General features: G+C 36.8%; 1 protein-coding gene across 2 annotated transcripts in view; it reads left to right on the plus strand.

Annotated features, from left to right (window-relative positions):
• DCLK2 (doublecortin like kinase 2) overlaps positions 1-14,660 on the plus strand; it is a 224,841-nt gene that overhangs the window by 25,214 nt on the left and 184,967 nt on the right. For both annotated transcript variants that reach the window (XM_069105496.1, XM_069105495.1), the window contains exon 2: positions 12,665-12,999. In XM_069105496.1, coding sequence (XP_068961597.1) covers positions 12,665-12,999 — 335 coding nt within the window. The remainder of the gene's footprint in view (positions 1-12,664; positions 13,000-14,660) is intronic.

Here is a 14,660-nt window from a genome sequence, read left to right on the forward strand (position 1 = left end):
ACCAAGCACCAGTCTCAGGGGCAATCGCTCTTGCTTTAACCTGCTTGGATCTGGATTGCAGTCTAGGGTGGAGGTCCTGGGGTGTGTGTCCAGCTTGCCAGAGCATGTGGAGACCTCAGAGAGGGCACCCATCTAATACCTCTGGCAGCTGAGAAAACCTCAGCGTTTGGGACGAAAACTCCCGTCTGGTGGCAGAGTCCTATTGTGGCAAAAAGCCCAAAAGTCAAATAATTGAGTGGCAAAATGAGCAGGCAAAGGAAACAAAGCCGACAGAAGATTCCAACATTACACTCCTATTTTGGGAATAAGAAGGAGCAAGGCATGGAACAGGAGAAAAACAGTGAAGTCAGTACTCCTGCACCAAAAGCTTCAAAGGAAAATACAAGCTGGTTACAGGCCATAGAGGACCTTAAGAAGCAGATAAGAGAAGTGGAGGAAAAATTGGGAAGAGAAATGAGAACAATGCAAGAAAATTATGAAATGAGAGTCAACAGCCTGACTGAAGAAAATAATACCTCAAAAAACAGACTGACTCAAATGGCAAAGGAGGCTCAAAAAGGCAATGAGGAGAAGAATGCCTTAAAAAGTCGAATTTGCCAGATAGAAAAAGAATCTCAAAAGCTCACTGAGGAGAATCATTGCTTCAGAATTAGATTGGAGCAAATGGAAGCTAATGCCTTTATGAGAAATCAAGATGCTGTTAAACAGATCCAAACAAATCAAAGAATAGAAGGCAATGTGAAATATCTCATGGGAAAAACCACTGACCTGGAAAATAGATCCAGGAGAGAAAATTTTAAAATTATTGGACTACCTGAAAGCCATGACCAAAGTAAGAACCTAGAAAGCATCCTCCAGGAAGTTCTCAAAGAAAACTGCCCTGATGTTTTAGAACCAGAGGGCAAAATAGAGGTTGAAAGAATCCACCGATCACCTCCTGAAAAAGATCCCAAAAAGAAAACTCCTAGGAATATTATAGCCAGGTTCCGGAATTCCCAGATTAAGGAGAGAATATTACAAGCAGCCAGGAAGAAACAATTTGAATATTGTGGAAACACAATCAGGATAACCCAGGATCTGGCAGCTTCTACACTGAGGGATCGAAGCGCTTGGAATGTGATATTCCGGAGGTCAAGGGTGCTGGGATTAAAACCAAGAGTCACCTACCCAGCAAAACTGAGTATCATGTTTCAGGGGAAAATATGGTCATTCAGTGGAATACAGGACTTTCAAGCATTCTTGCTGAAAAAAACAGAGTTGAATAGAAAATTTGACATTCAGATACAAGAAGCAAGAGAAGCATGAGAAGGTAAACAGGGAAAAGAAATCATAAGGAACTTATCAAAGTTGAACTATTAACATTCCTACATGGGAAAACAATAATTGTAACTTATGAAACTTTTCTCAGTAGTTGAAGGGATTAGAAATATATGTATATGTCTTTATATGAGGGTATATGGGCATATGAATACATATGTGAATGTGTGTATATATGTTTACAGGTATACATAGATAGAGGGCACAGGACCAATTTAACAGGAAGGGATTATACTTAAAAGGTGAAATTAAGAGGTGAGAGGATAATGAGAGGAGATGGGGAGAGACAGAGTGGGGCAAACTATCTCATACAGAAGAGGCAAGGGAAAATGGTTACAATGGAGGGGAAGAATAGGAAGGCAAAAGGGAATGGGTCAACCTTATTCTTATTGAATCTGGCTTGAGGAGGGAGGGAAATACACACTAAGTAGGGGATCTCACCCTCCAGGAGAATAGGGGGGGAAGGGGATGAGAGGGGGGATGATGGAAGGGAGGGCAGGCTTGGGGGGGAGGGAAGTTGGAAGCACCCACTTTTGAAAAGGGACAGAATCAAAGTAGAGAATAGAACAAGTGGGAGGTGGTATAGGAGGGAGGGAAATATAGTCAGTCTTCTACAATATATCTACTACCATGTTTCCCCGATAATAAGACACTGTCTTATTAAATTTTTTGGAAAGAAAAACACCAGAGGGCTTATTTTCAGGGGAGGGCTTATGTTGTCCTGCCTCAGCTCTCCTCCGCAGCACTGCTCTCAATGGAGCGTGCATATTATCGGGTGAACATGGTATGTTATTGTTTTGCATTAGCCGCACATGTCCAACCTATACTGAACTGCTTGTCTCCCTAGTGGGGGTGGGTGGCAGGGGGGAAGGGAATGAATCTGGAATTGAAAGTTTTAAAATCAAATATTCAAATATATATATATGTGTGTGTGTGTGTATACTATTATTAATACCATCTTCCATGTAATTAAGAAATAAGATATACAGGCACTGAGGCATAGAGATCCACTGGAAAAGTAGAAATGGGTATGGGAGAAAATATGGGAGAGAGCAGATTGGAGGTGGGGATATCCTGTGGGATTGCTGTTTTGAGCGGATGGGTGGGGGAAAAATGGGGAGAAAATTTGTAACTCAAAATCTGGCGGAAACGAATGATGTAAATCAGAAGTTAATAAAGCATTTAAAAAAAGATACTATTAAACAAATACAAACAAATGAAAAAATAGAAGGTAATGTGAAATATCTCCATGGAAAAATCACTGACCTAGAAAATAGATCTAAAAGAGATAATTTAAAAATTATCGAACTACCTGAAAGACATGATCCAAAAAGAACCTAGAAGTCATCCTTCAAGGAATTCTCAAGGAAAAATGCCCTGATGTTTTAGAACCAGAGGGCAAAATAGAGGTTGAAAGAATCCACCGATCACCTCTTGAAAAAGATCCCAAAAAGAAAACTCGTAGGAATATTATAGCCAGCTTCCAGAGTTCTCAGATCAAGGAGAAAATATTACAAGCAGCCAGGAATAAACAATTTGAATACTGTGGAAACACAATAAGGATAACACAGAATCTGGCACCTTCTGCACTGAGGGATCAAAGGGTTTAGAATATGATATTCCGGAGGTCAAAGGAGCTGGGATTAAAACCAAGAATCATCTACCCAGCAAAACTGAGTATCATGTTTCAGGGGGAAATAAGGTCATTCAATGGAATAGAGGCCTTTCAAACATTCTTGATGAAAAAACCAGAGTTGAATAGAAAATTTGACACTCATATACAAGAAGCAAGAGAAGCATGGGAAGGTAAACAGGGAAAAAGAAATCATAAGGAACTTATCAACATTGAACTATTGACATTCCTACATGGAAAAACAATAATTGTAACTTATGTAACTTTTCTCAATATGAAAATACTTGAAGGGTATAGAAATGTATACATATATACATTTATATATGTATACATACATATATATGTCTATATAGGAGGATATATGGGCATATGAATACATATGTGAATGTATTTATACATGTGTACAGGTATACATAGACAGAGGGCACAGGACCAATTGAATAGAAAGGGATGATACTTAAAATGTGAAATTGAGAAGTGAGAGAGGAATATAATGAGAGGAGATGGGGAGAGACAGAAAAAAATGAAGGGAAGAACAGGAAGGTAAAAGGGCATGAGTCAACTATACTCTTATTGAATTTGGCTTAGGGAGGGAATGACATACACACTAAATAAGATATCCCACCCTACAGGAGAGTAGAGGGGAAGGGGATTAGAGGGGCAATGATGGATGGGAGGGCAGGTTCGGGGGGGAGGGAAGTTGGAAGCACACACTTTTTGAAAAGGGACAGGGTCAAAGTAGAGAATAGAACAAGTGGGGGGCAGGATAGGATGGAGGGAAATATAGCCAGTCTGTCACAATATATCTGCTATGGAAAGGTTTTGCATAGCTACACATGTATAACCTGTATTGAATTGCTTATCTTCCCAGTAAGGGTGGGTGAGGAAGGAGGAAGGGAAAGAATCTGGAATTCAAAGTTTTATAATAAAATGTTAAAAAAAATGTATATGTGTATATGTATATATGTATATGTATATGTATATTTACATGCAACTGGGAAATAAGATATACAGGCACTGGGGCATAGAGATCCATAATGCCCTACTGGAAAGTCAGAGGGGGATGGGGGGGTATATAGAATAGAGCTGATTGGGGGAGGGGTTATTCAGTGGGATTGCTGTTTTGGGGTGGTGGGTAGGTATAAGATGGGGAGAAAATTTGTAACTCAAAATCTTGTGGAAATGAATAATGTAAACTAAAAATAAACATAAAATTTAATTTAAAAAAAAGTAACGAGGGGCAGTCAGACTTCATATTTTCCTGGAGAGACTTATATAAACTAATGTTGAGTGAGAAGAGCAGAACTGAGAGAAATTTGTACACAATTACAGACACAATGTGTGTGTGATGACTAACTTTGATAGACTGTGTTCCTCTTAGCAATGCAAGGTTAGAACACAACTCTAAGAAACTCATGATGGAACAAGATAACCACGTCCAGATCAAGAGCTACAGAGTCTGAATGCAGATTGAAGCAAACTATCTCTTTCTTTTTCTTGTTTTGTTTCTTCTTTCTCATTGTTCACTCCATTGGTTATAATCCTTCTTTACAACCTGACTAATGTTTAATGTGAAGGTATTTGTAGATCTTATATTTGATTGCATGCTGCTTTTTTCGGGGGGCAAGGAGAGGGATTAGGAGAAAAATTTGAAACTCAAGGGATTGTGGAACTGAATGTTGTAAACTAAGAGTAAATAAATTAATAAAAAATTGTTAAAAAGAATGTAAGCTCCTTGAAGTTAGGACATAGTTTATTTTTTCATTGTTTTGTTTTCTTTGCATCTTTAGCACTTAGCATGGTGTCTGTCGTTTAATAAGGTAATAAACCCTTAATAAATGGGTGTGTGGGCATGTGTCTGTGTCTGTGTGTATACACATGTACATATACACACAATTTATACTGTCTGAATATTTTTTATCAGCAACCATATGTTGGCAAACTCTTCCCATATTTTAATAGCAAAATGGAATTTCAGGGGTGCATTAACGTAATGTATTTGGGAAGTACATTCTGTTTTTTGGTCTCTGACCACAATGGTAAAATTACTCTCTTCTACATCATTCTTATTATTTTCTATGGTCTTTTGTAGTATGAGATGTCATTATTATCACCATTTATGTTTAAATAGTTCTTGAAGGGTTATAAAGTATTTTACATTTGATCCTCAGAACAACCTTGAGTATCAAAGAGGTTTAAGTGACTTTCTCAGGGTCACTCATGAGTATCTGAGGAAATAATTGAATTCAGAACTTTCTAACTCCAAATCTGGAGCTTTCTCCATGATGCCATGCTGACTCTATATAGAATTATTTATTTTAAAGGAAGAAAGAGAATTTGGGATACATTGGTTTAGTCATTTGTGGTCAAGGAGGAGAAACCATTTACATTTTATACATGAGATAAGTAAGCCTTTCAAAAAGGTTAGTTACCTTACCAAGTTCCTACAAGTACTAAAGGGTAGTGCTACTGAGAACCCAGTCTCAGACCTCACATTTGTGTAATATTCTATCTACTGTCCCTAATTGCTTTGTATGAGTTTAAATTCTGGCTGCCAAACTGTTTGGTTACAAGACACAATTAAGTTTTTTGTTCCAACAGAATAATAAATCAGTCTTTTGCTTTCCCACCCAGTATTTTTCTTAAGCAGCTGGGTGTGGAAGCTAATTTAGATATGCCTTAGATGGAGATATGTATACTGTTAATCCACACACAGGACAACTTTCACAATTGTGTTGTACTTGTTGCAAGAATTCAAACTGAGATTTCTGGCTTTTTTTAGGGAGTGGGTATCTGAGATCTTTATCTCTTGATTTACATTACTCAAGAACCAGATCTTGGGTTTAGGTGTTAGAAATGGAATTCCAAGTTTATCAGTAACTAACAGGTTTTCACTATAATACTTGGTTCAGAAACAGCAACTTCTGCCAAGGAATGAATGAAAAGCATTGATTAGGTGCATACTATATGCCAAGGACTGTATTTAGCCCTTTGGGTACAAATTCAATAGTGAGACAGTTCCTGCTCATTAGGAATTTACATTCTAATGGAGAAGACCACACTTAGGGAGAATGATGACCTGGAAGGGAGTTTTTGTCTGCAGTTACAGGAATGGTGAGTGGAACTGTAGGTGGTATTTACTCCCCTTTCCAGAAGCAGCAGTTTTGTGATTTGATTACTCTTCTCAGAACTCTTCTCAGAAAGGTAGAAAGGGAAAAGAAATGTTCTTTTTTCAATCTATCACCCTGCTCTTCCCTGTTGTTTTCCATTTTCCCATGTTCACTCTCATTCAACCAGGAAACATATGACGTTTGCTTTTTAAAGTGTTACAGTAGACAACTGGTAAGATAATGTTCAGTTGAAATCCTAAGTGTTGCTGAATCATGTCAGACTTTGTTGTAAACAAGTATCTAGCTCCTCCTTTGAGTATGGTTACTGCCCAAATTATCTCACTTAAAATAAGTATTCCTTATTTCTGTAGTATGCCATTTTATCCTGAACTTCTACTTCAGGTTAGTATTAGAAACATAACCCCAATCTGAAGTAACTGCAGGTCTTTCAGTTCAATTTATAGACATTAACGTCCTACTTCCTGACACAAGAGGGTTGAAGGATACAAGAACAAACATAAACACTAACCCAGTCCATGAAACAGAATTTTGCTGTATTATGGAGTTTATAACATGCACACAGATAAGAGATTACAAAATATTTAAGATGATAGAATCAGAGATTTAGAGCTGAAATGAACCTTAGAGGCTAGTAGTCTAACTTCATTTTTTTATGATTGAGGAAAGTGAATATACAAAATAATGCAAAATATATACGTAGAACAAAATGTATGAAATAATGCAAAATAATTTTGAGCTCGAGAGAGCTAATAAGTAGGGAACAAGGAAATGGTACTTGAGCTGTACTTTGGAGAAAGCAGTTCCAGACGTGGGCAACAACAGCCTTTGCAAGACAGTGTTTGCCAAGATTCTTCTGCCGTCTTGAGTTTCTTGGCCAAATAATTTGGCTGACCAAAAGAGGAGAAAATATTCTTTGATATTTAATACTATTTCTCCCCTAATGGGTTCTTTATTAACAAGTTTTCTTTCTCATCTCAAGAATAATAGTTCATAGATTTAGTGCTATTGGGTACCTGTGAATGAGTGAATTGTCTAAGATCACACAGAGCCAGGATTGGACCTTCGGACCATAAGGATCATTCAGTTCAGTTGTTTTCAGTTGTGTACAACTCTTTATGACCCCATTTGGGGCTTTCCCAGCAAAGATACTGGAGTGGTTTGCCATTTCCTTCTCCAACTCATTTGACAGATGAGGAAACTGAGGCAAATAGGGTTAAGTGACTCGCCTAGGGTCACATAGCTAGTATCTGAGGCCAGATTTGAACTCAGGAAGATGTGTCTTCCTGATTTCAGGCCTGTTGCTCTATCTACTGTGCCCTCAGCTGCCTTAATCATAATATTACCCTATAGCTATGAAGACTCAGATATTCTTCCTTATTGGTCAATTTGTTTTTCAGTCTTTTTCTGTCAGGTGAAACAAACCTTTAGACAATAGGATAATTTTTTTAAAAGGCCATATTTATAATTTTTCCAGAAAAGGATACTTTGTAGTCTAACAAGCTGAGTACTTAGTGGCAAAAAGAATTATCCCTACTGATTATTATAAGACTTTGGGGAGATTTCATATCCTCTCAACTTGTTAAATTTGAAGTCAGATCACGATGTTTTAGAATTCATGGGATCATAGATATAGATCCTTTAGAGACCTGTGATGTCATCTAGTTCAAACTCCTCATTTTGCAAATGAGGAAACTGAGGCCCAGAAGATTTTATGGGCTGCCCTAGATCACACAGGCAGCAAGTAGCAGAGGTGGGATTTAAACTCAGGTCCTTGGACTCCAGTTGAGGTACTCTTAACAAAGTACCACTTGAACGTAGGCCACTCACCTTCATCTATTAACTTCAAGAAAATAAGTCAGTGATGCAATTTTTAAAAAAGTATTTAATAAAGGCTCTCCTTCCTTTTGTGTGTTTATGGGGGATTCTTGGATATTTTTACTGTAAGAGGATGATTATGGAGAACAGCAAAGAAATTACTGGGTGTGGTTAGGCTAATGTGGTTTTTCAGACTGGAAAAGTTCCTTTGTGGGTTTAAAGGAATTTTGTTTTTAGATTAAATTCAGAGCTTCTTGAAGTAGAATGTTAACCAGCTGTCAGGGATGCAAAGTGAAGTTACTTGGATAAAGTTGAGATTTGGACTTGGGTTACCATTTGGTTGCAAAATTATCTTTTTGCAGACATACTTGATGACATCAAGATTTTGCTGTGTTGTAGAAAAAGTTTAGGAAAAGGCCCAGGATGGCCCTAAATGAGCTCAGAAATTCCTTATTGATTGAAGCTGTGCCAAGACTTTGGACAAAAGTTGGTGAAACCCTATGGTGTATCTGGAAAGTAAGGCTTTGTCTCCTGTTTTTCTTTTAATCTCTAGAGTGGTAGGGACAGGGAAAAGATTTATGTATGTGCATTTTGAATGAATTATTTTTAACTCTTAGCTACATTTGAAGAAGGGAACCTAAGAACTTATACAATACGAACAGGGAGAAACATGGGAAGCAAAGCTCTTAATTATAGACAAATTTTTAACAATAATTTTTCAGAAGCCAATTAGGGGAAATGAGTGTTGAAAGGAATGCAGAAAGATTTGAAAAGTAGACCTTAGCTCTTCTGTCTGGCATATTGCTGAGGTCATTGGAAAACTTCTGCGTAGGGAGTACATTAATTTACAAAATCCATTGTTTTCTTTTGTCTTTTTTCTTTTACCATCTTTGCCTGTTCAGTTCATCCTGACTTCTGCTGCAACAATGGCTTATCCCAGCTGTCTTATTCTTCTCTGCTATCTTTTGGCAATAGCATTTCTTCATTTCCCTCCATTTAATGATTTTTTCAAGTATTTTTGGACAAAAATATTATTTAATATAAAAAATTTAAATATTTAGTATTTCATGTTATTTAGAAATAATATTTAATATTATTTGTCCCCAGTTAAGAACTTTTTTTTTTGCTATTTCCTATTGTGCAGTTTACTTTTTGCCAAAATCAAAGGAAGATTATAAATTAGTTTAGTTTTTGCATACCTGTTCAAAATATACGGTCACTTTTTTATTGGATCAAAATCAAAATAGATCTCTTCTAGAGTATATTAGGTGAACCAGAGTAATTATAGGTCAGAGTTGAGAAATTTCTGCCCCAAATACACAAATAAAACTTCATTCAATTCTTTACTGACATTGAATAAAATTGTCTATATTTGGGCTAGAGTTCAGACATACAGTGTTTCCCCGATAATAAGACGTATCCTGAAAATAAGCCCTCCCCTTACTGTGTAAGATTCCTCTAAAATAAGCCCTCCCCGAAAATAAGCCCTATTGAGATTGCTACTGTAGTGAAGGTGATCCCCTGCACTACACGCTACATTACGGTACCCTCTGTATGCACCGCCCCCCCCCCGTGAAACTTACGCTGCGCTCCGAGCTGCATCCAATCAGAGCTGCAGCAGTGAGTGTGTCATCCTGTTCTTCCCCAGTGATTTGCTTATTGAATAAAGGTACATTTTTTTGTTCACATTTACCTGTTTATTAAAATTGCTGTCAATGTTCATTAAAATAAGCCCTCCCCTGAAAGTAAGCCTTCTGGTGTTTTTCTGTCCAAAAAAATTAATAAGACAGTATCTTATTATCGGGGAAACACGGTAACTTCTTTGTAAGGTCCTGCTGTTCTCTGTCCTTCAGTTTTTTGAACAATTACCTAACTATAAACTATGGTCATAGAAACACTTAATTTGAAGGCTTAACTACTTTTTTGCAATTCTTGTAGTCTTGGTTGGCTCCTGAGCCAAAGAATCATTCATTAAACATTGATTAAGCACCTATTGTATGCCAGTAACTGAAGAAAGTAGCTAGGGTTACAAAGGCAAAACCAAAGCAGTCATCTCAGGAAGCTTATATTCTGTGGAGGCTTGTTAAGTACTCTTGGCAAGTTTTCTAATGACTGGTTTTCCCTTTTTTGAATAAGAAAATTATGTTTTATAACAGCTGCAGAGATATTGTTAGGATGAATCTGTGCTATATATTTAGTATTATAAAAGTAAAAAATATTTTGTGTCTTCCAAACGAACACCTTTTATTACTATTTTAATTTCTTATACATATTATAGAATCAATATGGCCTAGTAAATGGAGAGCTGGCCTTGGAGTCAGGAAGATTTGGTGACAAATCCCACTGCAGTGGGCATATATTATCTGTGTGACCTTGGACTACTCACTTAACTTCATGGATGCCCCAAGAAACCCTTTAAGTCTGTAACTTGTAGAATTGCATCAGTAGAGAGAATTTCCTCACTAGGAATTTCCTATACTAATTTTCTTATCCATCTAGATCCCCCCAAAATAATAGTGGCAGCTAGGATAGAGTGCTAGAATTAAAATCAGACCTGAGTTCCAGTCCTACCTCTGAGTGTGGGCAAATCACTTAAACTCTCTGAGACTTATATGATTATTTACTAACATATATAGATTGTGATCTGCCTTGGTTCAAATAACACCATGTCCTCTCCCTGCCCCCACAGTTACTTAGATATGAGGCAACATGATACAGTAAACTGAGGATTCACCTTGGAGTCAAGATCTGGGTTCCAGTTCTCTGTCTGTGTGACCATAGACAAATCACTTAAACTCTCAGCATCCTAGGCACTGAGATTTTAATTTACTAATGAATTGCTGATTAACATTGGTGGAAGGAGTTTCCATATCAAGACTATGCCTGATAATAAATAAATTGCAGATCTGGAAAAATACATCTATATCAATATGTAATGTATATCTGTGGTAGCATATGTATGACAATGTATATTGAGTAGATACAGTATTTGTTTTAACATGATGCTGATATATTAATGTTTTCTACTTTAAAGTATAATACATTGAAAAAATAATAGAATTATAGAGTTTTAGAGACTAAAAGGACTTTAGTCTAAATTGAGCCTCAGAGAAGTTCAGTGATTTGCACAGTCACAGAAATAGTATGTAACAATGCTTTTACAAATCTAAAGGGTTTTATTTTTCAGAATTTTAAAGTGTTTAGTTACTTATATTAAAAACTATTTTAAAATATTATAGATTCAATGATGATTGTAAGGAAAATTAGGCAGAAGATATCAAGGGACTTTGAATGGATAATTTTATTGATTACTTAATGACCTTAAGCATTTTTGAATAGACATGTGGAAAGTTGTTTCTTCTGCAAATCTTATTCTTTAGTGAAAAGAAATCTCACTGAGATTTTTGTTTCTTTGCATTATCAAAGCTTTATTTGTGTTATCATTTATTCTTATATTCATATATTCTTCATTTGTGTTATCAGCAATTTGTTGAATAAATGGGCTTTGAATTTTATTTGGTCAACCCTTTGAAGATACAGTGTTCTATTACTTAGAATTGAAATAGGATGGGGGGGAGGGAAAGAGCAGACCATGAATAAGTGTCAGAGCTGTTTCCTCAATTAGCATAAAATAGATAAACTAAATTTATTTTTTCTTTCCAAAAAGAAAAGCCTTTTGTAGATTGGAATAATAAATTTAGAAGTCAAAAATGACCTTTAGGAATCATCTAGTTCAGGGTTTTTAAAATTTTTTGTGTGTCCTTGACACTTGTGTCTGTTGAAGTCTCTGGATTTTGTTTCAGAATAATGCTTCTAAATGCATAAAGTACAACAGATAGGATTACAAAGGAAATTAATAGTATTGAAATACAATTATAAATTTATTTATTTTTCTTTCTTTTTATTTTGGAAAGGAGAAGGTAGGGCATTTGGGGTTAAGTGACTTGCCCAAGGTCACACGTCTAGTTTTTTTGTGTGTTAAGTGTCTAAGGCCAGACATTGGATTTGAACTCTGGTCCTCCTGACTCCAGGGCCGGTGTTCTATTCACTGTGCCACCTAGCAGCCCCTACAATTATAAATTTAAAAAAACACACACATTCACAAGAGCCTAGGTGAAGAATTCCTGCTTTGGAGTCAGGATGACCTGAGTTCAAATCCAGCTTCATACACTTACTAGTTGTGTGACCCTGAGCAAGTCACTTAACCCTGATTACCTTCCCCCCACCCCAAAAAAGAACTCCTGCTTTAGTCTAACCAGCTTTACTGTTGAGAACCTAAGTAATTTAAGGTCTTAAGAGGGAAAGAGATTTTCGCTGAAGTCACAAGGACTGTAGTAGAGCTGTATTTCTAGTATCCTTTCTTTGTTACATCGTTCTAAAATGACCTGACAAGGTTACAGAGTTAATTGCAAGATCGAGGCTAGGATCCAGGTTTCCTGAATTGTATTCCAAGGTTCCTTCTTCTATTACCGTATTGTCTTGAATTGAGCTTAAGCTATTGAATTGGGGCAGCTAGGTGGTGCAGTGAATAGAGCACTGGCCCTGAGTTCAAATTCGACCTCAGACATTTGACATATTTACTAGCTGTGTGACCTTGGGCGAGCCACTTAACCCCCATTGCCTTGCCTTCACCCTCCCAAAAAAACTATTAAATTAACCTGTTTTTCAACAGTGGAACATTTTAAATTGTCACTTTCTTTCTTGGGACAAAAGCCAGCTTCCATAGTGAAGAAAAATGTTAATAAGACTTGTGTTATTTTTTCCTTAGGTGAAAGTTATGTATGTGCATCTAATGAACCATTTCGAAAAGTTGATTACACCAAGAATGTTAATCCAAACTGGTCAGTGAACATCAAGGCTGGGTCAGCTCGGCCAGTGACACCGTTAGCTTCTACAAAGAGTGAAGTGAAAGAAAGCAAAGATTTCATCAAGCCCAAATTGGTGACTGTGATTCGGAGTGGAGTGAAGCCCCGAAAAGCTGTGAGGATCCTGCTGAATAAAAAGACAGCCCATTCATTTGAGCAAGTCTTAACAGACATCACAGAAGCAATTAAACTAGATTCGGGTGTTGTCAAGAGGCTCTGTACCCTTGATGGGAAGCAGGTAAGTGGTATTAAGACACAACAACATTATTTTATAGAAGCATGTTAAACTTGAAAAGTAAGACTGTACAGCTTTATTCCTATTTTGGTGCACATCCCAAACAAGGAGATAAGTTAGAAATTAACTCAGTAGCTTCTAATAACCTCTTTTTAATTCCTAAGAAATTATTCTTGTATTAGTCCATCCTGGTTTTCCCCCGAGGAAGCAGGACAGTATTGTGCTTTCATAAACCCCATCTATATAGAATTTAGTTGGTCTGTGAACTGTCTTCATTTTTTTCCATTGAAATGTCTTAAAAATAAATGCAGTCTACTGAAGTGATCTGCCCAAGGTAATACATCCATAAGTTACAGGATCTTTTTCTGAGGAAGCAGGGAGAGAGTGTTAGAAACTCAGAATGTATTCTTTTTCACTCAATTTGTACATCATATGGGTGATTATTATTTTTTTATACTTTTGGCTTAGAGTAGAGTGGTCATTGTGGGTTTTCTGCACTCCCATTCTGCCAGACTGTTTGTTGGCAATCTATGTATCAGTGAAGATGATGCTTCTGTATGAAATTCAAAGCAACCAAGGTTCTTGACAAGCATTTCTGAGAAAAAAGCAGAAACAGTAAAAAAAAAAAAATGCTTTGCAAATTGTGGTGATAGTAACAACATAGGAAGTTTAAGGAACCTGTTAAAAAGGAAACATTATAGGATCAAAGGAAACATATTGCAATAATATATGAATAGCTGTAGTATGCGCCTTCTGAGTTTCACCATAACTAATTATCAGTCATCCAAAAAAAGAAAGTGTTGAATTCTATTAATTTATCTTGTCTTAGAAATCGCATTTTCTGATGACCAGTGTTATGTTTTTACATACTTCCTTCTACCCTTTTGCTGTCCTCACTGTGTTCACAACTAGTCAATAAAAATGAGTTTTTGGCTCCAGTTCTATATGGAAGGTTACAATATAGAGTACTTTTTAGAGAGATATGGTGATAGAACTGACAAGGTAATGTATCTATGTAACTGAATTAATGTCTTCTGCGGGGAGAGAGAGAGAAGCATAAGTAATTTCCTATGTCCTAAGATCAGGTTTGGTTAGCTGGAGTTTTAGGGCATACTAATAGATTTTCAATAATGTTTCAGCCATAGTGGCTGTGAACTTGGCATTCCATTTCCCACCTCCACGCCTTTACCCAGGCTGTTCCAAGAATACTTTTCTCCCCTTCACTTCTTAGAATCTATTACTTTCTTTAAGAGTCACCCACTTTCTTCCGGTGCCACCTGCTAAGTTCAAAGGAAAGGAAAATTTTATCTCCCTAGTTTTTTTTTTCTTTTTCTCATGCTTATTTCAAGTTATCTTCTATTTACTTAGCTCTGTACATATTATTATTTCCCATTAGAATGTAAGTCCCTTGAGGACTGGGACTGTTTTTTGTAGTAGATGGAATAAGCTGTCCTCAGTTCTCCACATTGATTAAATCTAGCATAATGGAGACATCCTTTGAGCCATCCTCCCATCCTCCGCCCTCCCCAAAAAAGCATATCTTCTATAGAATTGCTATAGAAGTAAACTCAATTTAACCTATTTTGCTAACTCTGTAAGACTTTGCACTCTGTAAGACTTTTTCAGGCACCTGGACTGTGTGGGAATCAGCTCACTCACAAGGC

Source organism: Petaurus breviceps, unplaced genomic scaffold (assembly GCF_028583685.1).
Source record: "Petaurus breviceps papuanus isolate PSGF00001 unplaced genomic scaffold, PetGlider_PUasm1.0 76, whole genome shotgun sequence".
NCBI classification, from domain to species: domain Eukaryota; kingdom Metazoa; phylum Chordata; class Mammalia; order Diprotodontia; family Petauridae; genus Petaurus; species Petaurus breviceps.